Genomic DNA, 26877 nt, shown 5'->3' with positions numbered 1-26877 from the left:
TTAACGAATGGAAATAACATAATGATCAGGAAAAATAAAAGGTTTTTCACATTTTACACTGCTAGAAATCTGTAGTGGGACAATTGATTCTTTCACAAAAGGTCCTTAAGGTCTTTAGCAGATCTGTGCTTGAAGGCGCAGAGAGACAGACGGAGAGACAGAGAGACAGAGAGAGGAGGTTTGAGACGAGGACGTCTCACTCTGGAACTTCTAAAGTACCGGTAGCAGAACCGTTAACTCCTGACCACATCAATACTCCGCATCCCTAATGTGGACACCATCCCGACAATTTAATCAAACATGAGGTTTCCATCAGCTCCCCTCCTACCGGGAGTTCCTCTCCAGAGGAAGAGTGGGCTGAAGCACGACCGAGCCCTGCTGTCCGAGTCCCGTCGAGTTACTGCCGACGAAACACCCGACATTTCCCCGATGTTGCCTGGGGCCGCTCCCCTTGGCCCCTCAAACAGCCCGTTAAAAAGAACAGAGGACCATCGTAAAGTCCCCTGAAACAGCTCGCTGGTCCTCACAAAGAGAGAACAACAAGCTCTCACACACACAGACTTTCCTCTGCCGGCCTTCTGACCTCTGAACCTGGCACTTCGGCTCAATCCTTTGCCAGGCAACCTTATGGCTGGGGACACACAAAGGACCTTTTCACACACACACCATCACAACCCTCCACACACACACACACCCCCACCATCTTGACAATATGCTGCCCTCGTGGTCAGGAAGCCTTGGAGGTGTGGCGCTGCCAGGGACGCCAGGAGATCTAAACTACACACTGCCCTGCGTCAGGAGTTTAACACGTGTCAGGCTTCACTACGTCGTGCTGTGGCTTGCAGAAAATCAAAAAGAGGGGGATTAACAGCTGCTGATCAGAGCAGAGAGGGAATTAACAGATACTTTCCAACACAGAAGTCTTGAGCTTATCAACCTTTAAAAAGACAAACAGTTCGATACAAGATGCCCTAAATCAACCTGTTTATTCGAAAGTCTGACCGCACGAGGCAAACCACCCACCCCTCCACTTTCAGACATACATGCCGCTGCACAATGCACACGTGCACACACGGACCATCGCTATTATTCAGCCAGACGGCCGTGGCCATTTCCATGACAAAGGCGAGCGCGAGCAGTGGGAGCATCTGCTGCACCATGTGGCCAGGGACACCCTGCTAAAAGTCAACTGGTTTAGGCTTCTTTGTTTACGCCAATGAGGGTTTATTTGGTTGAACCTCGGTGCCCTTTCCTTAGCGGTATGGTTCACCCCCATTTAGCAGCATCCCACCACGGACATCTGCCGTCCACCGAGCAGCTCCAAACCAACCTCTGGGGTTTCAGATGAGGAGCGCGTCAGCAGTAGCAGGTGATGGAGCACTGAGAACGGGTCCCATGCTCGGTTCCCAGCTGGGGTCCAAAACCACCAACCCCCTGATCCCACGCTCGCTTTTTACAACCATTAAGAAGAAAAGGTGTGTGGGGAGGTGGGAAGGGGTTGTTTTTTGGTCGATCAAGTCATTTTAGTCTTTAGAATTATTCTTGCTTTATTTAATTAAGTAAATAATTGGAGAGTTGCAGCTCTCCTTCATTTTATAGGACATTTATTGAAATGAAACCGAGTTTAGTTGGACTGGGCTTCATTTCAAGATACTTTTGACCTTTTGATGCTGTCGACTCCAACCTTCATGTTCCGAAACTTCACACTCTCTCTATCACACACACACACACAGGTTTATGAAATCTAATCTTGCAACAAATCGTGTTGAATCCTCAGTTATTGCGTGACATCACCGCCCCTCTCCAATGTCTTTGAAAAGGCGAACAGTTGGGATTAATCTCCGGCTGCCGGGGCCAGGTGGGTTTCTTTGAAGATAAAAGTTGTGTGTGATACAATACAACATTTAAAAAAAGATCCTGATAGAGGACACCATGAGATTAGATATTGCACTTTTTCTCTGCTAAATCTTGTTTTGATGCTCTTGCTGGACCTGGTTTGTTTCATGTCACATGAACTTTCTCTATAAATTACAATAATTACCAATCACTTTTGACTTTGAATTAGTTTGGTTGATCATCACACAGAATGTCTGTTCTCCACACACGCCAGCTGCAGTTTCACCATAATCCCAAAAACAAAGTGCCTTTACAACTGTCCTCCAGGTGTCGTGTGTAGTGGTGGTAGTTGTGCAGGGTGGGGGTATGTAAAGGCTCCTGGCTCGACTGAAGCAAACTCTTAGCGCGTTGCTGCTGGTTTCCACGTGTCTGCTGGCTGGGTGGCAGCAGAATGTAAACAAACAAAAAGCCACAGCTTGCCTCCCCCCTTTATGGGGGAGGTTGGATAGATGGTATTAATTATAGACTTGCTGGCTGTGTGGATGCAGCCATCTGCCTCAATGTGTAAAAAAAGAAGTCTGTTTTTGACTTAAATTAGATTTAAAAACAGAGGCTAATCAAATTTCTGTTTGTGCTCAAAATATGTTTTTTTTGTACTCAACTAAAAAGGCATAAAAGCTGTAAACTGACGTACAATTTGTTGCTTTTGGATAAACATTTCTTGGAAACAAGGACTTTTTTTTTACAACATCTAAATCAATTTTCTTAGTGACAAATCTTTAAATATTCAAACTCTGACCTATTTTTAAGCAGACACTGTTCCCATTTTTTTTTTTTTGGCGAAACTGCTGATTGTCACAAGGCACCAAGTCTCTCAGATGATTCAGGTACTTCTTGTCTTGTGATGCTGAGACTCTCCCTGTCCTCCCAGTATTTACACCAGGAGCAGTAGCGTCACTCGGCTGAAACACACAGGCAACTCAGAAATGAAACTAAAAAGATGTGATCATGTGTTGTAACATGTTGTTGCAACCGTTTTCAGGCCATGCGTCACTGAAAGGTTACAGAAATGTCAGAATATTTCCCTTTTTGTTTCATTCTGCCCCTGTGGGGAAGTTTTCAAACAGAAGGGCAGCAGCTTAAAAAGCACCAGACCTCCCCCCGGGGTAAACGTAATGTCAGGAGTAAAAACCCTGACGTTTAAGGGAAACTACCTTCAGGCTGCAGCAATGACACAAGCAATCATTTGGGCGGGGATGATGGAGCCCGGGTTGCTCTAAAATACAAACCATCAAAGACCCGACGGAGGCTCTTCCCGACCGGCCCTGATGAGCGCCAATCAGCAGTTCAGAGGGGCTGTAAAGGAAAACGCCTGAACACACAGAAAATCATTCCCCTGGTTCAAGAAACGTTAAAGCACTTCCCCGATGCCATTTTTCCCCAAGGAATTGACTTGCAACCACCGAGCAGCGCACGTATCAAAGCAACGCTGCGTAACGTGAAGGTGATTCACACAGAAATGAAACCTGAAGACAGAAAAGCGTAAAAAAAGAGGAAAATAGTGTTTTGCTTTCGCTTCATTGGAGGAGAAGGAGGAGGCGGCGGCTATAGGAGTGGGGGAATGTGACGCAGGGAGGGACACTTTGAGGGACAAACACTAAATCAACAGTCCCCCCTCCACTGTGTCAACACTTTAAAGGAATGAGGAATCTCACTCATCCATGGCTTGAGGAAATGAGAGCGTAGAGATAGCCGAGTGGCTGCACGGGGCGGCGAGAGGCCACAGTGGAAGTCGTCTAAATAAAGAAGACGGCTGGTTGGTGGCGCTGGTGTTTGGAGTACTTACAACCAAACTAGGCTGAGGACTATTAAGCTAGAATGAATTACACCTGTCGAAGGGTGCGGAGACTAGAAATGTGAGAAAGCACCACTTCTTCACCTCCAACCTGCTACCAAGACATGCGTCTCAAGTCATTCTGTTCAAGTTACAAGCAAGTCCCAAGTCATTTGATACAAGTCTCAAGGTAGTCCCAAGTCATTTGGTCTAAGTCTAAAGGTAGTCCCAAGTCATTTGGTCCAAGTCTCAAGGTAGTCCCAAGTCATTTGGTCCAAGTCTAAAGGTAGTCCCAAGTCATTTGGTCCAAGTCTCAAGGTAGTCCCAAGTCATTTGGTCCAAGTCTAAAGCAAGTCACAAGCCATTTGGTCCAAGTCTCAAGGTAGTTCCAAGTTATTTGGTCTGAGTCTCAAGGTAGTCCCAAGTCATTTGGTCTAAGTCTCAAGGTAGTCCCAAGTCATTTGGTCCAAGTCTAAAGCAAGTCACAAGCCATTTGGTCTAAGTCTCAAGGTAGTCCCAAGTCATTTGGTCCAAGGCTCAAGGTAGTCCCAAGTCATTTGGTTCAAGTCTCAAGGAAGTCAAAATAATTTGATCAAAGTCTTAATCAAATCCCAAGTAATTTGGCGTTGCACGTCATTTTTTCAAGCCAAGCCGAGTCCTTTTTACCACCCAAGAAGCTGCAGTTTTATCTGCTGTATCTTGGGACTATCTTGACACTTGACCAAAAGACTTGGGACTTGTCTTCATAAGGAGAACATTCGGAGTGTGGCGAGAACATACAGACCGGAGAAGATGTTGACACAGATAAATCTCTCCCAACCCTTCTTGACCACCTCCACAGCCGTAATGAGTGCTTCTCAACAGTGTTTTGACTCAATAATGTGTGCAGCTGTGACACAGAGTAAACATTACAGCTTCCATTCGTGATTCTGTCACTTGGCATCATCATCAGCCCTTGACAGCCACAGACACTAAAACATCCTGCACAGAGGACAGCAGAAACAACAGCTTTATGGCTTCTACTTCAGATTCTTTCCATGAATCCATCTTAAATTAAAACTGAGTACAGGCAAACAAAATGCAACTTGTGGTTTGAGGTGGGACACACTCGTTTTTGTAAAACTAAAGAAAACTGTGTGTTTTGAGGCTTCATTCAAGATGCATTTGGACGGGGAAATTCCTGACCTCAGACTTCTCCATAAAGGAGTGATTAGACAATATGCAGGTCTAAAAGATACAGTCACCCGTGATGAAACTGTGCTAAATTTAGTTGTAAAGAGGAAGTTTATTTTTAGCCATCACTGTCACGAATCAGTTGATTCGGCCCATTTAAAAAAAAGACTGTATTTCAACATGTCACATATAACAAAGCATTCACTTTTCAACCAAATGTAGACAAGAAAGTGCTCCAGAAAACTAAAGTTAAGCATCTGCAATTCCATCTACGGATTTAGATTGTGTGGTGTGCAAAAATCAACACATTAGCACAGTCTCGAGCGATATAAACACTTAACCCCATAGTTGCATCACCACTTATATGAAATACATGTGACTGACAATAACCCATTTCCCCCAAAAGCATCCATTTGTCTGCATTTGCACCAACAAATCCCACCACAACCGCGTCTGCACCACAGCAGAGTGCAGTAGATCCACAGCAATACTAACTCAGTGCTTCCAGAGGAGGCCTCTCCATGCTGCCGCCCGGCCGGAGTCCTGCCAACAAATCGCCAATAAACGGATTTAACTTGTCAGCACGTAAAAGGAGAGCCCGACGCATGCTTGTACCATAACGCAAAGCTAAGGAGGAGGAGAGGCCCGAGGAGCTCAGGAGAGATGCGGGATTAACTCCACTGATCCCCCGCTGTCTGTGCAGGAGGAGGTGCGGGGAATCCTCTTAAACAGAAGGTATGGGGGTTAAAAATAGTCCGCCATTGAGACTGATCTAAAAAATAAAAATAAATCCCATTTTAGGGGTCACGTACTTCGGGAAAATAAAAATATATACTCTCAGTACGTATATATAATGGTGCTATTACCTATTTGTTTTTATCCAGGAGAGAACGGATTTTTCAATTACTCTTTACTTCAATACATTTCAAACACTTTAAACTAGAGCAGCTATAAACACATTTTGTTTAGCAGAAAAGAGCTTTTACATGTGTGGCCACTTCTTTTAAACACTGGAGTGTGCATGTGAAGTGCGCTCCTTCCACCACCTGCGCGCATTCTGGAGGCAGCGCGCGCACAAACGGCCCAACATTCAGTCAACAAAACCTTCAATATTCCCACAACCGATCCGCGCGGCTCACCTCAGCAAGTTGTAATCCAGGTGCGAAGAGAAAAAAAAACTCGTGTTCTTCCCAGAAATTATGCACTCAAAAAAAACCAACGTCTTTCAACACCCGAGACTTTCTCCTTTCTTGTATATATTTTTACATGTGAATAAAGCCAGCAGTGAAACCCAGCAGCGCTCCGGTCCCTCACTGCAGCATTGTTCAGGTGCAAATGCGGGGACGCATAACGTGTTGCCGGGATGGGTCGGGAGGAAGAGGAAGAAGATGAATCCGCATGTAATGAATGACAGCTCCGGCTGCTGCTGCTCCGCCGCGCTGCTCCTGTGTGTCTGAGCTGCGGAGCCGAGACCAGCCTGAAGACTTTATTGTGAGGAGAGAGGCAGCAGCCAATCAGAGGAGAGGACCTCCCCCTCCCTGTCCCTCTCATCCTCCCTCCTCTCTCCATTTTAATTTCGTTTCTCTTTTCTCCATCTAAACTCCTTCCATCTGTATCGTTCTCACTCTTCCTCTTGCAAGTTTCAATTCTGCAGTCAGATTGCTTTATTTGGACGACTGGAATGTTGGATTAAGCGTCACCGATCTAAATCCCCCTAAAATAATACTAATAATAATACAGCATGGCAAATCAATTGGAAATGTTGAGAATCAGTTTCTGTCTCATGTGTGTGTGTGGTCATATATGGTTCTTCAGTATTTTGAGTGGTGTGTGTGTGTCTTTCTCTTGTGAGTAAATCACACATAGTTTATTTATAATAAAATGTGCAGTATAAACACAATGTCTTGCCTTGTCGCAGGCTGTTCATAAATCAATCTACTACAAAAAAATAAAAAAATTAAGTTCGGGGGTTAAAACAATTCATCCTGAATGTCGCTTAATACACTTTATACAACCGTGCCCAAAACACAAAAGGTACCAGATGTCCTTGAGCATGCCGCCATCCCAAAATAGTGTGCTTCTTTTACGCCTGGCAGAGATCATAACAATCCTTCCAATAGCTACAATATTTAACACACAAGTCAGCATGGATTCATCCTCTGGGGACCATGAATGTCTGGATCTAGACGGTGGACCAACCGTGACAATATGACGACAGTACAATGAAATATTCATTATTATGTGTCCTGCTCTGTATGTTTAGTGCATTGTGACCTACAGAGGAGCCGAATGGAATGAAACAGTAGAGGAGAGTCTCTTTCTCTGTCCCCAACACAATACATATATACAAATATATATATATATGAAAAAAACAGAATAAGACTGAATCATTGGATTTCCACACACAGAGCAATATTAAGTAAACATGCAAAACCACAATTATATTCCCACGTATTAAATCCTTTGATGCGGTCTGTTCTCTGCAGCGTCATCGCGTCATATCTGATTATTAGTTTGCTTGTTCTTTAATTTATTTCGCTTTCATTTCAACCAAAGCAAGCAATAAATAATGAATCTACATTGACACTTTTATATCTGCAGAACGTGACAGATTTTTTTTTCCCCCCACCGATTTTATGGGATTTTCCCACACTCCTGCTGCTTATCTTTGAACAACGGAAAATAGATCAAGGCGACAAAATGTTTTCCACTTCTTTAAGAACTTGAAGAAGCGTGACTTCATACTGGCTGCTGTGCTCGGCCGAGCGGAGTAATACGCCACGGCGGAACAACAGCAAAACGTCAACAATCTCGTCTACAATCCAGAGACGTTACGTAATCTAGTGTTAGTGCAGATTTACACATATGCACTAATCCCTCTTTCTCTCTCGCTTACATGATGTTTGACTACAGAGATGAGGATCGCACTCTTTGTGTTGGACACAAACATAAATGCTCCCAGATGACATAAACTGTGGTCGGGGCTTAAATCAGGTTCTCATTTCAAACGGAGACTTTAGGGCATTTAACCTTCAAATTATTAGAGCTGGTCAAGAAACAGCCTAATTGTGTGTATTTGGAAAGTGTTAAGAAGTTCTTTCACCCAATATCGTCTAGTTTGAGTCTTTTAGGATGGAGCACTTTCACCCAGGAGACCACTGTTCGGGTCACATGTGAAATCAAAAGTTAACATTGTTTCTACGCTAGTTACGTAGCGTTGCGTAAGAATGTCTGAAAGGCGCAATTGTTATTTATTTAAATACAAACCACAATCTTTTATATCACCTTAACCAAGTAGTTTAATTACACAATCCTAAACCAATATAAAAGCAGATTTATGAAATGTGTTTCTGGATCAGGAACGTCGACATTCATACGCATCTCTTGGTTTGGCTGAAACATACAAAGCCAACTATATATTCTGGCAATTGGGTTGAAATATAGTATGTAGTTAAATGTTTATAGAAAGCTCAGTGATTTCCTAAAACAGCTGGGCACAAATAATACTCAAACCAGGAGGAAATACGGATTGTTTTGTGGGACTATTTTCACCGGTGGATGAATCCAATGTTTGGTTTTCTAGTGAGATTGTTGGGGCCGCAGTACGGCGCTTGTTGGATTGAGTCCAAACTAAATACATGGTTTATGTTCATGCTAATGTCGGAACAGGTTTTTAAATTTTTTTAGACAACAAAGAAGAAGAATATGGATCCGGCTCAGGATACAGACTTGTTAGTAGATACGGTCATTGTTGGTTTGGGTCTTTTAAAGGGATTTGTTGACAATAAGAAAGCTGTATTCTTGAGGTATTCCTGTGTCGGGTTTCACACGTGTCCGTATAACAGAATACTGGCCTGACCGGTGTTTATTAGCATTTTCAAGAGCTAAAGGAATCGAGGACTCGTTCACGCTGCGTCCCTTCAGGGCCGCCGTGTTGAAGGAAGAGATTCCCAGAGCGTCTATCCAGGTAACGATCAGCGAGAGGCGGCAACAGCCCGGAGGTTTAATACATAAAGAGTGTGGAGCCAGAAGGAAAAAAAAAGAGTCCCATCAAAGAAAAGGGCCCGACGGGTTAACAGCAAAAGTATATCACAAATCAGACCAGTCACGGTGATGTGATGAGGTACATTATGCCCACGGCTTCATTATCATCAGATGTTTTATCTCGTGGAGGGAGAGACAGACTGGAGCATCAGAACTGTGCTGAAGGTCTCTTTTGCAAGCGTGACATCCAGTCTGATGTTCTGGATTTCAAATGTTCCCGCAGGGGAGTAAACAAACACGGACTTGATGTCTGTGCTGAACTCCGACAGCCTCGACGCGGAGCGGTGGAGACGGACGTCAGGAATTTACTCAGAGAGTTTTTTCCCATTTGTGCCGGGTCACATTTCACAGTCTTTGTTCATGGACAAACATCCCGAGTAACGATGAAGGAACTGCAGAGCTCTTCATGTAATTCAAAATCAGAATTTCCGTTATATTTTTCCAATAGTTCTTAATTCAGAAATATTTCACTTTGAGGGGTATTTTTTCACATTTAATTAAAATGTTCTTCTGTTTTATATCAGTTTTATTTTTCCCAATACTCAAATTTTTTTGTTTCACTTTTTTTTCTTTTCTTCTGTTTTGTTATATTTTGCGATACTTAAATTTGTTCACATTCAATGACATTTTTCCTCTATTTTATATCTATGTTTGATTTTTTCTCGAAAAAAAATTCCCATGCATCACCATTTCCTGTTCAGTCAATATCTTTGCATTTCAGCATGTCAGCTGGAAGCGCCCCCCCAGAAAAAGTCACAACGCCATGTTCAATGGGGCGGACCATTCCAATAAAACGGGTCAATGAAACCAGCGTCGGTTTAAACGTGACACCCCGATACCGAAGAACAAACCCAGCGCTGACGGCCGCACACGCCCGGTTTGGTTTGGTGTGAATGCAGACGAGCAGAAGTGAGGAAGTCGTCACTTGGGTGGCTGAGCAACGTGTCAATATTAGCGACTATCAGCGAGATAAAGCCTTTTCCAATAGTGCCTGAAGGCAACCATGTCGACAAACAGATTTTCACAAAAAACTGGTGGAAAATATCACTTTTTTATTTATTTATATAAAAGTGCATAAAACAGGTTCCGTTACATTTGGTGCAATCAAAGTGACACCTAAGAAATCTCCACACTTCAACTGTAATTTCTTCTTCTTTGAACCTCTCAGAGCCCGAATGACCCCTTGACCATCAATCATCTCACTCACAAACGCCTGGGATTTTTGAGTTTTTCCTTCTTCCTGAATTTGGTTTAGATTAAAATATCACTCCGGATAAAGGATTAATCCAAGACACCCTGAATGCGACCGCTTCTGCGTCATCAGTGCTGTTATTTGGTTCCACCTGAGCTTGTTGAATACTACTCCACACTTTGGGTCAACCACTGTGGGGGAAATAATTAAATCTTTGGTGTTAGTTCCTCCTAATTTCCTCCTTTGTTCAGGGTGTGATTTGGACCAGTCTGGCTGCCTCCACATTGACAACAATGCTCTCTGGCGAGACCGGTGAGGAGCTCCAGGACCCTGATCTCGTGCTCCATGCGAGCCTTCTCCCTCCTCTCCTCCATCTCGGCCGCCTCCCTCTGCCGGCGCTCCTCCCTCTGCAGCCATTGTGCCAGGAGGTCCTGTTGCCAGCGCGCCTGCTCCTGCTGCTGGCTCTCCAGCTGCAGCAGCAGGCTGCGCGTGTCCGACGACAGCCGCTGGAAGCCCTCCGACAGGTGCTGGAAGCAGGAGGACTCTGGGTGATGAGGAGCCGAGGTGGGGAGGGTGCTGGGGATTGGATCCGGGGGCGCAGGGAGAGGAGAGGCAGCGGATTGGACGAGAGGGAGAGCGGGAGGAGCAGCGGGAGGAGGAGGAGGTACGGCGCGTGGGGAAGGAGGACTCAAGCAGTTTTCCACGACTGCACCTATGAAACAGGACATAACATACAGGGACGAGATTATTACTATGACTTTTTACTGCTGTTCTTCATATTTTGTTCATTTAATAAAGACAAACATGTATCTTTTAGTGTGGATATTCAAATATTGGTCAATTTAAACAAATCTTAATTATTAACATCTCATTTAACCATTTTACCTCATAATCTGATTTTCTTTCAGCAATATGTTTGTACAAATATAAAACTATAAGAACATAAGAAACAGCCCTGTGGCAGATGACATTGTGTCATGTTTTTTTATTATTACTATAATTATTTCAGATTTGGTGGACATTATTTGTTTTTTTTAGCCTGCAATGAATTATATAATAATCACAGTACATACCAGTCATTTCACGGCGCATGGCTGATTCCAGATAAATGTCATGGTGTCGCTGTGGGAATGCTGAGTTGCTGAACTCATACTCGTCTGTTGAATCTTCTCCATCCTCCAGCTTGACTTCGGAGTCGAGCTGCCAAGACCGGTGACCTCCCGTCTCCTCCGAGGAGCTCAAACATCGTGTCCCCGAAGAACCGAAACGGTGTTCGCCGATCTCGGTGTTTGAATTGATATCTGGCGTGAAACTTTCCGTCCGGTCGCCAGAGTCCAGGCGATGCGCCGCCATCCGCTCCGGAGTCACAAAATATTGCCCCCCGTCCCCTCCCGCTGACCTACGGCCCAGAACCGCGTCCATCTCGGCGAAATATCGGAAGGTGCACGGCTGCGAGCCGTCGACGCTCCTCTGCAGCTGGGCCCTCACGTAGTTGGCCTTCAGAGTCTTGACCCGAAGCCGACACTGGTGCGGACTGCGGGAGAAACCCAGTTCGCTCATGCGGGCCGAGAGGTGCTTGAAGACGTGCCGGTTGCGCAGGTTTTCCGCCAGACTCTTCTGGATGCGCTCGTCGCTCCAGGCGCACAGCAGCACCTGGGTCTCCTCCACCGTCCAGTTCACCGAGCGCTCGGCTTCTCGCTTCCCTGCGCATACAGAGACACAGCCGGAAACAGTGAGCAGCGTCACGGTCGGCGGTTATGGGTTCATGGCGGGAGAGTGGACATTTAATGTTACAGCAATGACTCTTCATTTTAATTAGCAAAAAAGGATCACTTCCTGAATCGGAGGTTTTGTGGAACACTATAGAAGAACAGAGCGTTAATAAAAAAAAAATTATACCACCTAGGAGGTGCGAGGTTGGAAAACAAATTCCACGAAAAAGTAATATCCACACCCCCGACTCCCAACCACATATTTAATGAATTTAAATTGATTGCGTTCAGTGTGCAAAAAAATTAACTACACTCAACTGCAGTTTGTGGTACAATTTAACTATATTACAATAAATACTGAGAGGTGTTACTTTCTAAATAATTGCTCCATCCTCACTGTCTTTTAAGGGGGGAGGGGGAGGAGATCTTAGAAGCACCTTCCAGAATGACAGCGTAATACATCGGCTCTCTAAAGCTGCAAGCTGATGTTTTATTATGGACCCAATAAATCACTGAGCAACTACAGCAGAGTAGCAGCTACAGTCTCCACATCATATGTGATCCCAAACTACTGGTGTGCATCCTACAGCGATGATACACGACTCTGAAAAGGGGGATTCAGTGCTTGGCAGCTTAATTTTTTAGAAGTGTGGCAGTATTTATACATGGAGTATACATAATAATGCAGTAAAATAAAGGTTACTTGAGAAGCTACAGATACATGAAGGGGGAGAGTGGGAGTACCATCTTAATATAACAGTTAAATATTCAGGATGCCCTCGCGCAAACAGGACAATTAGCAGCGAACGGTTCAGCAGCTTAATAACAGCGTGAACCCGGAAGTACGAGGCTACAAACACTGCTAACGTTAGCAGCTCTCCGCTGCCATGAAACACAAATAAAACAGGTCGGTTGAGTGAACGGTTCTTACTTTTGGTCGTCGAAACGGAGCTGGACGAGTTGATCATCGGGGGATTCATTTTAAACCGAGCTGCAGGAAATGTAAACAATCCCTCCCACAAACACACGCTCGCACACACATCGACGGCACTATTTTTCCGGGTGGCGCCGCTCTCTTCCGGGGGACGTCACTTCCGGCGCGCTACGCGTGGCAGTTTGTGTGAATACTAAATAAATTGATATATAAATAATAATAAAAACACTATGATGACAGTAGTGCCAAATAAGACAATAAATAACTTAATAGAATAATAACATTATGTTCTGCACTAATTTCTCCTGTGTCTTTTTTATTGCCCATTAACTTCCCCATAAAACTAATTTGCATATTGTACTGAAAATGTGTTAGATATTCTTAAATTATTTTTGCCTTGATCGGCAAAGCTCCCATTTGCCCTATGTATTTTATCTTTACAGATCATGTAATTATTCATATCTCCTCTGGGATCATTCAAGTGTTATGTTATTGTATCTAAGAAGGATCCTATGAGTTTTATATGCAGTATATTTATATGGTAATGTGTGTTGTAGAATATTTATTCAAACAAGTGCACTGTCAGTTTTTGGCAAATATAATGTGCAACCCTTGACAAAGCTGTGATGCAATGTGGGGAAGTGCAAGTGTTGTGAAGTTTTACCACACAGTCCCAAATCAACCAGCACACAACACATTGCATCAGGGGAAATCAACATAATACACATATACATAGCTGTATCCATTCACAAATGTAACTTTTCTCCTTTGATGTGTTTCATCCAGTGACTCCAGTGATTCAAACACTATCAAAAAGTTTTTTGTTTCTCTTTTGTTTCTCATATGCGGTTATATTCAGATTGTACACACGCTTCACACTTTGCATCAGAAGGAATTTTGTGTCATTTAGTTTTTTATTGAAAATAAAAATAACATAGACAGCTTGTGAAGAAAAAAGCAGAAAATAATGAACCAAGTAACAGTTGGTCAAGTCTGAACTACGCTAACTACGCTAATAAGTAGCTATCGGATCACAGGTCCCTGACAACCACAGAATGTGGGTAAAGCACCTAAACCCCAAAGCATTTTGGGCAAAGTCGCACTCGTATGTAAAGCTGTCCGCATGCAGTCAAGATGCATTTTAACGTGTTAAGTGTGAACACGTCCCAAGAGGCCGCAAATTTGTCTCAACTTTGAATAATAAGAGGGCACCGTCAGGAGGGAACGGGCCCTGAAGAGGCTGCGAGGCGCTAATGGGTCGTCTTGTGCATTCTCTGTGTCTGTGTGTCTGCCTTCTAGTGTTCCCCCTCTATTACACTGGTTCATCTCCTCAGTCTTTCATCCACAAACCCAGCAATTATAGGTTGAGGAGGAGGAGGAGGGGTAATGCAAATGCAGATTCAGTCTGCTTTCCTGCCGTGACATTTGCATTTTGAGCTTTCAGCTTTTGTTCTGTTCCAGAGTGACTTGGAACGAGTTTAACAGTAAAGAAAAGAGAACGTCGGTGGCATTTACAATCGTTTTCTTCTGTGTGGGTCTCCTTGGGAGTATTTCCATTTTATGCCACCTTGTACTTACACTTCATTACATCTCAGTGGTAAATAGTGTACGTTTTACTGGACTACACTTACTTAAAACTTATAGTTACTAGTTTATTTCTAAAAATATATATATATATATATATATATATATATGTATATATATATATATATATATATATATATATATATATATATATATATATATATATATGTTGATATGATGCATAACTTTACTTTAAACATTACATTTTAAATATACTGTACACTTCATCAGCACATGATGAGGACATGAAGAAGTACTCTTGCTCCACCACAGGAACCAGGTTTTAGTTTTGGTTGAGGAACACAGTCCCAGAAACGTAGCGCTGCAGGGGCTGGACTTTCCAATGGTTCAGGGACATTTGTCAGCGGTATCGGTACTTGATCTTAACAAAGGAATTACTTTCATTTCATTTCCCCCACCGCAAAACATATTCCCAACTGCTGCAGTAAAAGAGTGAGATAGAAAAGAAAGAGTGAAAAAAAAGCAAAACAACAGAGACAAGTGAAACCTTTTTCTTCTTCTTGCTATTGGGTCGAACACAGTCACACAATAATCCAGAAAAAATAACCAGCAGCACGCTGGTAATTTGGAGGCTTTTGTTGCTTTCAGTTTGCATCTCTATCGCTGCATGATTCATTTCTAGTCAATTGCAAAAAACAATACAATGTCTGTGTTGTTATCTTGTCATGTGATACGATGATATGGTGTTCAAACAAAACAGCGTGATCTAAATTTTGTGTAATTTTATCATAATTTCACAGCCCCCAAGCTATATGAATACACTAAAGTTACCACCTATCATATACATCTACTTCCTCATTAAGTTCTTGATTTTAGTCCCCAAAGCTCATCCAATCTTGGCACTATTTTTTTTTTTTCAAAAGCCCCAAAAGTGGGAGGAATAGCAGTGAGGGACATTATGTACAACAGGCCTGATTCTGGAGTCTCGACCTTGTGAGGTAACTATGAGCCCTGCAGCCTGAGATAAAGGTTGTTCTTCACAGCACAACGCAGAGCACACACACACACACACACACACACACACACACACACACACACGTCCGAATGATAAGTCCGTCACAGCATTGGTAATTACAGAGGAAGAGGGGAGCCGAGACAGTCGACTGGACATTCATCTCATTATTCATGCATGCCTCCAGGCTGTTCCCCGCTGGCCTGCTGAAGAACTTCACACACACTCCTCTCTCTCTCGCTCTCACACACACACACACACACACACAAACACAAACAAAGGTCGGCAAATCATTTACAAAATACTCTCAACACACCTGGACAGTCAGGGCCATCTTTTCTAATCATGTCACTAGCTGAATTGGTAATATTCATGAATACGTTTCACACATTTTTGTGTGCATATTTTCAGAGCATTAGGCTTTGTTCTCCTGGACTTCAGGGGAAGCACAGTTTACAAAAGAGTCTGCACACCGAGAAGAGAAGAGCCAGACCTTCTGTGGTTTGTAGTGCAGAGAAACCCGGTCAGCGATGTGAGGTCCGGACGGCTCACACGCTGCAGAGCGCTTACGTCAGCGGAGGCCGCAGGAGCACTGAGTTGTCCCGCTGTGGAAGCTCAGGATCCCGGCCTCCATGCTGCTCTTTGGCGTGGCTCCATCCCCCCACACTGTTATGTCTCCTGACAACCAGCAGACGCCGTGTTGTTTAGATCAGTGGTTCGCAAACTTTCACACCAGACACTAACAAAGACTCGACATGGGAGCAGTGCAGCAATTCATGGAGTCTGTGCTTTTTTGGGGGAGGGGTTCAGCTTGTTGCCGCCTAAGAATCAGAGTGATGTCAACTGGAGGCCTTGTTGCTGGCCCTCCTGCAGACTCATGAACCCTGCAGGAACCTGAGAGTCAACTTAAGTGTTAGCACAACTCTAATGTCCACATTTTTGTCCACATTTTTGACCCCCAAGATCAAGTTCATCTTTAAGCCCAGGAGGACGTTTGGGCCAAATTTGAAGAAATCCTTTTTGAGATGTCACAGTAACAAGAATGGATCGGATGTGATAACACGGTTTATGTGAAAGGTTCCCCTCAAACTAGACACGAGGATCATTGCTTCTATCTTCTCACCAACTCCCGTAGCAATTAATCATTTCTTTTTATTAATCTTGCAACCCCACATATCCCTTATTATCCCGGTCAGCAATTATGAGAAACCATTACCAACCCAGCGGAAATAAAACAGAACTGAGACCTTTGGAGTCCACATTGCCAGTGATTTGTGCAGAAGACGGGGAGAACCGTGTCTTTTGGCGGTAATCATAAGCTCATCATCCCAACCTGTTGATTTTACAGCAACCCGTGCAGAAAATGTTCCTCCATGAGCTGCAGCTGCCGAGCACATGCCTCCGCCCCACGGTGGGATGCCGAAACCACAGAATCTCTAAAAAACACCCCGGCAGGTCATTTATCAGCCATAAAAAGGGGCTTTCGGAGCTGTTGTGATGTGGAGTGGCGAGCTTCCCTCGAGCTTCTCAAAGGAGCTGAAGAAGTCTTGCCCCCCTCCAGTCCTGGACGCCCTCTAATTTCCGTGCATTTTTATAGCAGCCACCAATTTGCAGAGGCCACTTTTGACCGACAGCGAACTCATGGCAGAACAACTGCGCTTCAAAAACACTTCCTACGAGCTCCAGATGCCTGCATGAGGAAAAAAACAGCAACGATGAAGTTCAAGAGATCATCCGTGTGGGTAAAAGGTTTTGGCTTCAGGAGAACGTCTTCGGGTTCCCGTGCAACCACACACGGGTCGCAGTGCACCTTTCTGTCATCATGTGAGTCTAAAAGCATCCTCGCTCACACACCCCACACGTCCTGTACACGCCTCATTTGAGTCACAGTCATCTGCAAGCCTGCGTAGCTCGTCAGGCATTTCCACCTCGCATTCCGTCTCCCTTTGTTTCACATAGGGAGGCGGCGGCTTCAAACAGGAACCGACGAGCTAAAAGTGGAACAGAGACTCCCAAAAATACACTGCACACAATTTTGTGCTCGTGGATAATTCCACGAGGTTGTTTTGTTTTTACATGAGAAAAAGGGAAGTTGCAATCTGGAGTAAAGGGAGAGCTGTGATCGCTATCGTGAATGGTGAATGACGGTCAGTGCTCTGGGGCCACCGAGACCCGGAGAGGCGGAGCTCGCCGGTTACATCACGGGGACGCCGTGCCGCATGGACGAGGCCGACTGACCCGGGATCGAACATGTGCAAACAGCTAAATGAGTGAGTCCCTTGCTGTGCCTCCACACCATCGACCTGCCGTGGTGGTCTGCAGCTGAGAAAGCACATCCACTGTGTTAATGATATCTAAAGTGTCCTGCATGTCCCAATGGGGCCTCTGCCAATAACCAATAATAACCAATAACATAACACATATAATAGTATAACACTCTGAAAGTATATCCTGCTGATAATACATACTACTACTCATGTTTACTTCTGAAGCAAAATAACATTTATCGCACAACTGGAAACGTTTTTGGACGTCGAGATTACATTTGACCTTTTACATAATTGTAAAGCGAATTTTAAGCGCTCTCTTGAAAAAGAAATGATAAAATAGGCGATGTTTCCATCAGCTGATTCGGAGCGAATAAATCACCTCGACCATCGAGCTCGTCTTCGAGAGGAAAACGGAGAAACTTCTTCAGGAATTTGATTCAATTGGGCAAGTTTTACTTTTGTATTTTATGTAAGGTAGCTAGTATCGGCCATGTTTCATGTTATTTGGAGACGAAGACAAGCATTCGCGCATTAATGGTTCGATCCAGGAAGACCGGCCACTGATAGCTGGTCGGTTCCTGTTTGAAGATGCTGCTCGGGAAACAAAAGAAGAAGGAGATCAACAGCTGATCAGTCATGTGAGTGAAATGTCACAATTGATTCTGCAAAAGCGTCTCCATCAACCATTTAGTGCATCAGCTGATTTTCAAAAAGGCAGAAACCACCTCAAGTGGGTGTAAAGAAAAAAATGAAATGTGCTCAATTGAGGAGTTTTTCTAAAATGCTTTTCTAAAATGATTCTTTAAAATGAGCTCACACAAAACTTCTGGACCTTCACAGAAACTCGCGGCCAAGCAGATGCTGAAAGTATAATTTGGTTGCTAAGTCGCTTTTGGGTCAAATGAATTAATTAATTAATTCACGCAATTCCAATTCTCAACGTCTAGAAAACGTCGGCTCATTTTTAACATCCGACACCTTTTGACCTGCAAATAACCAAATGGTTTTCCATTGTGGGAACTTCAAACTCCTTGAATTGTGCGCCAGACCCCCGCCACCACCGTCCACCTCCCCACGGCTTTTTGGGGGATTGCGAGGAATGTGTCCCACCTTGGTTACCGAGGCGACCCCCATTTGGTGGCCGAGGAATGCCCTGTTTTCACAGCGTAGACGAGCGTCCGCATTTCTTCTGGTAAACTGATCCCGACCACACAAGTGGAGCCCCTCTCCTTAACAGCCACCTCTCCCACATCCAACTCCCCTTCCAACTACTGTCAATCAACACCCAGCCCTCCGAGCACAGCTGATGGAAACCACGTGAAGGGACTGCTGGTTCCAATTGAAGCAAGAATGTGCAGAAATAACAGTAAAAACCTGGTCGTCTCCGCGGCCGTGGGAGTGGTCGTCCTGCGGCTTTGAGCGTATGAGAAGCAGACGGTCGAGTGGATCAAAGACCAAGAAAAGAGGGCGAAAAGTTAACTGAAGGCCTGAAGAAAGCAGAGCAGTTCTTCTGACCCGGCCAACATTAACATGATGAGAGATGAACAGTGCATGAAGATATTTGTCTTCGTCTTACGCTAATTTTACGCCATCAGTGCATAGAAGGAGGAGGAGTTTTGTTTTTTTAAACCCTGGGGGGTCCAAATTTGAGGCAGGCACAGAAACTGGCCTCCTGTCTGGATACGTCACCTCACACTATAGTTGAGCTGAAAGGTGGGATTAGGAGGAAATGAACAACATATTTTGGGGGATCATATATATTTTTGGCTGAAATGGTGAAAGTAAGTTACCTCCAGCCTTACTTCTACACAAGTCTGTTTGAGTCGTATTAATCATTCCTTTTGACTGCGGAGGGTGAACTGGAGAGAGAGAGACGTATCATGTTCAGGTTGAGTATGTCTGGAGTTTACAGCCTCTCACGCCAGCAAAAACATCCATGTGTGTAAAGTTTCTTTAAATGTACTTTACCCTCATCTCCCTGAACATGTGATATGTTCTCGTCTCCTTGTGCAACAGTTTTGTGTTTTCATGGTTAATGAGACTCGTGGGAGCAAAACATTTTCACATTAGTTTTCTGCAGAGAGACGTAGACACTGAGTGATTTAAATTGTTTCTGTTTTGTTTTTTTAAACATGCAAAAAGAGTGACAATCTGTGAACCAAATCTGTTTCCAAGCTCCGTCCGGACTCTAACTAAACCAAACGGTCTAAACCCAGGGCCCGTTGGTGCAGATGGTCTTCGTGGACGAGAGCAGGCGCTCGTATCTCAGGCACTTTGAACGTCATCGATCTCTTCCTGTCTGGGAAAAACTGACCTCAGTGAAGACTAAACACTCTTCAACCAAAAGAGTCAACATGTTTAGTTCTGCCCCAAAGAGTCGGCGGTCAGGAGGAGATGGAAACCTGCGCCACAAAGCTACCAAGTCATCCAGATGGAGCGGTTTAAAAAATAGAGCTTGTGTTTGTTACCTCGGCGAGGGAGATTATGTTTCTGGTGGGTTTGTTTGTCTGTTTGTTTTTCCCTTTGTAAGGCTACATTTCATCACTGAACTTGAGAAGCAGGGGGCCAAAATTCCATCAAAGTTTGGAGCGGATCCGGATCACAAAGCTTCAAGTATGGAGAAGGCTTTGTTATGTTATTGAGTTTATTCTCCAATCGGGCACCCAACCGTTGATACTCAGACGTAGTGAGCACAGAGAAGCCATGTGCATGGCCCAGTTTCTTTTTAAATGTGAGAAAAAAAGTTCTTCTTTTTTTTAAGAAAATCTGGATTTTAAGACTTTAATATTTGAAAATAACAAACGCCTGCAGTAAAACACCTCCTGCATCTTCCTCGTCTGGACAGAAGGAAACACAAATAAAAGTATACTCAGTACTCCGGCTCCTGATAAATTAATGCCAGACTCATTTTTCCCCCTGCCGTCAGCAGTGTACGAGCAGGCAGGTGCATCAGAGGAGCGGTGAAGACCCGGCAGTGTCGCCAAACAACAATATCATTAAACTGCATAAAAACACAGAGGAGCTCGGCTGGAGGGCCGGGGGAGGGATCGTAATTAGCGTGAGCAGCTGGGAGGCTGAGGTATGTGTGTGTGTGTGTGTGTGTGTTCTTGCCCCTAATTGTCTGTTTTGTTAACTCATTTGCGTTCAGTTTGATTCACTGACGTCTTTATTAGTTTGACACAATGACTCAACACAAAGGCGGAGCAGAGGGCGTCGATGAATTATTCACTAAAGAAAATAATAAAAAATGATTTATCTTTTTGTTATTTAAATTATTACGTAATACGGCGCTTGATGTCTCACCGCCGAATGAGAATATCAAAAAGATGAACAAATAAATTGATTAAATGATTACCAGCCAGTTCTTCCAGAAAAACTGATTTGACGGGTTTTCCTTTAAGCTAAACATTGTTTAACATTATTATATTATAATAATAATAAATTATAAATTGTATTATAAATTATATTTAATTATATATAATTGTGATAATTGTCACATAACATTGGCCATGAAATTTCTGGTGAAATAAAATGCTCTTTACATGGTGAGGCCAGATTTAAAACCTGAACAATGCCGACAAAAGAACAGCTTTTAAACAACTTTCATTATGAAGTATCAGCTTATATCTCATAACTGACTGGATTGATGACCTAACTGACCTCAGACCATCTGACTCCCTCTCAGTCTCTGTGTATCTCTCTGTTTATTCCATGATGCATGATGTGGGGAAGTGACTTGAGGAAACAATGAGACAAACCCGCCCCACCTCCCTCCTTTTTTCCACACCTTCCCTTTTGCCCTCCATGTGAATCTGTGTTCACAAGCAGCTGATGCCTTTAACCTCTGTGTCAGACAGTCTTTTCCATTTTGGTGTTTTAAAATAAATCTACGAGAAGAAAAAAATATGGACACAAGAAAGAAAAAATAATTTGTGTTTTATCAATCACAGAACTGCTACCGCATTACAATTTGCATCAAATTTGCAGTTTAACTTGGCCCTTCATGCACACGGCTCTCTACTAAAGACGATAGATAGATAGATAGATAGATAGATAGATAGATAGATAGATAGATAGATAGATAGATAGATAGATAGATAGGTAGGTAGATAGATAGATAGATAGATAGATAGATAGATAGATAGATAGATAGATACTTTATTCATCCCCAAGGGGAAATTAGTTTGTCACAGTAGCAAGCAACTTACATAGAAGACACAAAAAAATATCAGAATGAAAAATACTCAATATATACAACAAAACAGCAGAGCGTATTCATTGAGGAAATTAAACAATAAAGAAAGTGCAAAAATGCAAAGTATGTGCAGTGTATGTGAGGTGTATATAAGTATGTAGAGTGACTAACTAAACAATAAAAGCGGTGGAAGGGCTGTTGATGTTGATGTTGAATCAATTGACGGAGGATCTGGCCAGAGGTGATTTATTATAAAGTCTAATAGCAGTGGGCAGCGCAGCTGGATGAGTCTGTTGGAGATTGGCATCTAGACCTGGATCTGTGCACTGAGGCCAATGCACATCGTTGTCTCGCATGAGTCAGGGTAATCAGCTGGATTTAGACTGTTGTTGGGCAAAGAAGTTTGAGGTTTCCATACATCTGAGTCCAGGATCAGAAGTGAGTCTCCGGCAGAGTTGGGGGCCGATCCCGGCTGAGTATCGGCACACAGTCGACTGTGGTCCGGCTCTGGCTCTCCCATATGCGGGTCTATTTTGTGCTCGCGGGCTGACGTAGGTTGATAATAAACCATTAGTTAGCAGGTGCTGGGGCCAGCTTCAGGCCAGTATCAGTACCCAGAATCAGAGCCTCAAACTTTGGGGCTTGTTGGTCCAAACCAAGTGAAAAAAAAGGGGTTTTTTGGAGAAACAAACTATGAAGTGTGAGAGGAGTTCTCTTGGAGGAGGGTGACGGGAGTTATTTCTTGATAAATGTGTTTTGGGTTCATTGACAGATGATGGGAGTGCTTCTGTCCCATTAGCCAGACCTGCAGTCAGCGCTGGCTGAAGGTCGGTCCGGGTATTAAAGGAATGGCGTTTCCAATTTTCTTGTTAAATGAATCTGAAGCCGTCCAGTTTATCAGGGAGACGCTTCTTGAAGGCTGCATTCTTCCCGCGAGATGGAACGAACGGCACGAACTGCTCAATCATGACGCCGACCCCGCGCCCAAACCTCAGAGTGAAAAAACACATTTTCACATATTGTGTGTGTGTAGCTTAGCAGGCAAGTATCGGCATCACAACTAATGAGGCTCAGGCACAGCGGGTTGCAATTCCAACACACTCTCCAACAAACAAACACACACACACACACACACACTGGCATACATGAATGGTCTCCCTCTTACACTCCCACACACAATCACACTCCCACACACACACATTCACCCCTAAACACTTCATGGCCCACGTGTGTTGATCTGGAGGGGGAACACTGCACCGTCCGTAAAACAAGCGCCCACCAGTCCGCCTGAGTCTGTGCTGGACGGAGAGACGGAACCGCCCACACAAAGAAACATGGAAGACTGGACCAGATTACATAATTTGGAGGCTTTATGTAACTGCGAGGGCGAGTCGGTCAGTTGGAACAGGCCTTTTTTGGAGCTCTTTTCTCACTCCGACTGTCTCGCTATTTCCTTTCACGAGAAGATGGATGGATGAACGGGTGGATGGATGGATGGATGGATGGATGGAGGGATGAACGGGTGAATGGATGGCTGATTGTGTGCCACTGGCGATGCCCCATAGTAGTACCTCCGTGACAAAGCACAGCACAGATGGCGGCGTTCAGGGTACCAAATGGCATGCCACGACAGGTCCAGATGGACTCAGGCTCCCGCTTTTTTATTTCTGGCCTTTTGAATAGATGGTGGATAAACAGTGAGGCGGACAGAGGAGTAAGGAAATAAAGTGGGACAATTGTGAGGCAGAGGGACAACAGCCTGCCTACAATGTGAGAAAAGGAAAAGAAAAGAGAGAGTGAGAGAGAGAGGTGTGAAAAAACAGATAAACAAATAAATCAAGCCAACTTTCCATCTGCCCACTTTTAGTGTTTCGCTCTCATAGAAACTGAGCTGCACCTTCCTCTCACAATCATGATGTCTGAAGCAGAATCATCTGACTCTTCTTTGGTCCCTCAAAAGCCCCGAGGTTCAAAAGGTTACTTTGCCCCCCCGTTCGTCTGGAGGAAGGAAACCCACGGCTCCCTCTGACCGCTCACAGGGTCACTTCACCGAGGAGAAACCCGGGGCGGCTCACTCTGTTCTTAGATACGTACTTTTTCCTCGCAATTAGCGTCTCATCTCTTGCACAATGATGAGTTTTCATTCTAAAAATGCAACACACACATTTTGGAAGTCGATGCCGTCGCTCGAGGTCGACCTCATCGTGTATCGATAGAATAAAGAGGATCGGCATTTTGTGGGTGATGGGAGATTTAGTCAGACATTTGTTTTGTTTGTTCAAAAAAGTTTTAAATGACCCACATTTATGTTCAGTAGCAAAGCAGGAAGTACTGTATGTGTGTGTGTGCGTGTGTGTGTGTGTGTGTGTGTGTGTGTGTGCGTTGTAGGGGGTGGGTCAAGAAGCTTTTCCACCAGTAGTGCCCACTTCATTGAAACATTCATTAAAATATGGGTTTATAAGAGCCTAAAGGTGGGTAATTTATTACCTGATCTTGTGGCTTGTTTTGAAAAATATATACGGTATATTTTGCTAACATTTAGCGCATAATTCAGTGTTTCTGTGTATGAAGGGACCTGAGGCCACGTCCCGCACAGAGGTAGTTTACAGGACTCAGCTCGTGTTTTTCCCCTCAGGGGAGTCCGATTAGGTTAATCCAGCCTGCACAAAGCATCCTGTATATTGGTTGTTATGAATGTAACTGTGAGGACTCTGTGTTGCCACATCAGCTGTGAAATCCGGTGCACGGACGTCTGATTCCAACGCGATGATGAACATGCGACGCACGCAGCGGCTTGAAGGGTGTTGCACATCTCGCAGGCATTGCTCTCACTCCTCGTGGTGCTGGATCCTGGTGTAGAACACGTGGGATGAGCTATGAATTATTAAGCTTCAGTGTAGTATTCCTTGCAGATGAGGCGTAACTAGGACACACTCCAGCCCGGAGTCCAAAGGGGCTGCTGTTTTTCTTAAAGGTGGAATGCGTCGTCCGTCTTAGCAGAACAGTCTGTACTGTAGCACGGTGTACCCGACTGTACCGCAACGCGCTGCCTCCTCCGTGTCCTGTTTGACCGTGTGTGTGTGTGTGTGTGTGTGTGCATAAAGCATAAACCCGTATGCACTCGACGTGTTCCCAGCCCATGTGGGTCAGTGATGTCAGATTTTGAGGAGTGAAAAAGAAGGCTAACACTGCTCACAACAACTAGACACGATTACAGTTTTTAGAGAATGAGGACGTACAAAGGTGTTGTCAACAAGCTTTGTAAGAACACGAACAACCAAAGAGTGTGAATGCAACCAAAACAAAGTGACTTTCCAGATGTGTAGGGGTCTCCAAGTGGCCTCAGTATTCAGTGTGTTGGAACATCTTCTCTGACAACCGAACATTTTGCGTTCATATTTTTCTTTCCAACTTTCTCCTTTTTTACAACAGCCTTCACACAAACAGTACACGTTTCAGCCAAACAGGCGGACTGTCAAGTCAGAAAACAGGACGGGTGACTTCATCGACGTCAGCATCGCAGTGCTTGATGGACAGCAGCTCCAAGAAGAGCCGGTTTGATTTACGGCTCAACATGGTGACACGGCGTTGGAGCTCGCTCACGGAGAAGAAATCCTGCACAAAGACAAACTGTAAATCAACACACAAACACCTACAAACAGCATCAGCCGTCGAGTATTTGTGCTTCAAAGCTAGTTTTGTTATTTTTCCTCCTCTTTGTAGGGAGGAGTGTTTTTACGCCAAATAGCTCGCTGAAAATTGCCAGTTTAGTGTTTTTTTCCCCTGCTTGGAACAAAAAACCACGTTGAACATGGCATGGTTTTGTTTTTGGGTGGATTCCTCATATCCACTCTGCACACTGGCACGCGTCCAAACAAACAGGCAAAACACTGCCATAAAAGTTCCACCGAAACAGGCTCAGCGCAGATGTACTATTGTTTTTCTGACTCCGTGGGCGGCAACTGCAAGCTGCGACAACCAGTTTAAAAAAAAAGAAACCAACAACACGAATGCAAAAGTACAAAAGATGAGTTAAGAGCAATTGGCATCATTTTCAAGGCTGCTGGAGAAGCTTTCGAGTTGTTGAAAAACACACATTTCCTTTACGGATGGGAGCAGAGAAAAGGAGGTAAAGAGATTGTTTAAGTTAGACTTAAACCTCAAGAGGCCGTCGTCTATTCTGCATGTCCCTACATGAGTGTCAGCGTCCGCTCTCTCCCTCAATAAAACATCATTTTCTTTCTGGTATTTCAGCCACACTCTCCAGACCTTCCGGTAAACTCCCTCTTCCTGTGGTCTGCATAAACTCACAAGCACACTTAATCTGAGATGCAGTCGTGTGAATGTTGTGCAGCATTCTCCAACCAAGATGCTGCAACATCTCAGTTTGGCTGATAAAAATGGAAGAGTTTTCGTAAAAAACGCACACTAAAATAGCACCTTTTAAAAAATAAAATAAAAAACAAGCTGTGGATCGGGTGAGCTTTTTGAAGAGATGTTCCAATCCCAATAACAACACCTGAACCAGTGAGTACCGATTAAAAAACAGTTCTGTAAAAAAAAAATACGTTGTTGTTTTACTGGTCAATTATTGGCCAATTGGTTGTGGAGGACGTACGGACCGGCGTAATGACGTGATATCGGATCCGGCAGTCTTGTCCGATCCTGGAATCTGTATCAGAACGACATTATAAAAGTAATACAACTTCTTTGCAGTGCTGTGCGCTTGCTGATTTTATTTGTAATGACTGCTTGAATTGAATGACACTAAAATGTAACTTTCATCAAAGGGCAATGCATTTGTCGTTCAAGGGTCGACGGGACTACGAGGAGATGTTCTCTGCAGGGGGTTAATCCAGGGTAAATGACATAAGCGTCAGCCGGAGCGCTTTAAAGAAACACCAGAGAGAGGATGATCATTGTGGATTACTCAAAGACCACAATCTGCCTCTCCACATAAAGAACTCTGTGTCAACGTTGGACGCAGTTTCAACTTAAAGAAACGAACGCCGAGTAGCTCGTCCAAGCATAAGCCCGTCAGTACTCGCGTCCTTGTGGGGAGAGTTGGTGCAAAGGGAAAAGAGAACAGAGAAGTTTCTTGACATTGTGAGAGGGACTGATGTGCACATG

General features: G+C 44.1%; 2 protein-coding genes across 2 annotated transcripts in view; both read right to left on the bottom strand.

The window, feature by feature from the left end:
• Nucleotides 1-26877, bottom strand: part of rasgef1ba (RasGEF domain family, member 1Ba) — a gene marked incomplete at its 5' end in the record, with an annotated part of 99136 nt that overhangs the window by 22343 nt on the left and 49916 nt on the right. The gene's annotated exons all lie outside the window — the stretch shown is intronic.
• LOC306740470 (uncharacterized protein) lies at nucleotides 9968-12829 on the bottom strand. Its single transcript, XM_079222628.1, has 3 exons — nucleotides 12723-12829; nucleotides 11153-11782; nucleotides 9968-10791 (listed from the first exon to the last, which is right to left on the bottom strand). The coding sequence occupies exons 1-3, from the start codon at nucleotides 12769-12771 to the stop codon at nucleotides 10310-10312; spliced, it is 1161 nt and encodes a 386-aa protein (XP_079078754.1). The 5' UTR covers nucleotides 12772-12829; the 3' UTR covers nucleotides 9968-10309.

This window comes from Taurulus bubalis, assembly GCF_910589615.1.
Source record: "Taurulus bubalis genome assembly, chromosome: 8".
In the NCBI taxonomy this organism is placed as follows: domain Eukaryota; kingdom Metazoa; phylum Chordata; class Actinopteri; order Perciformes; family Cottidae; genus Taurulus; species Taurulus bubalis.
This window is presented reverse-complemented; position numbering and strand designations above follow the sequence as displayed.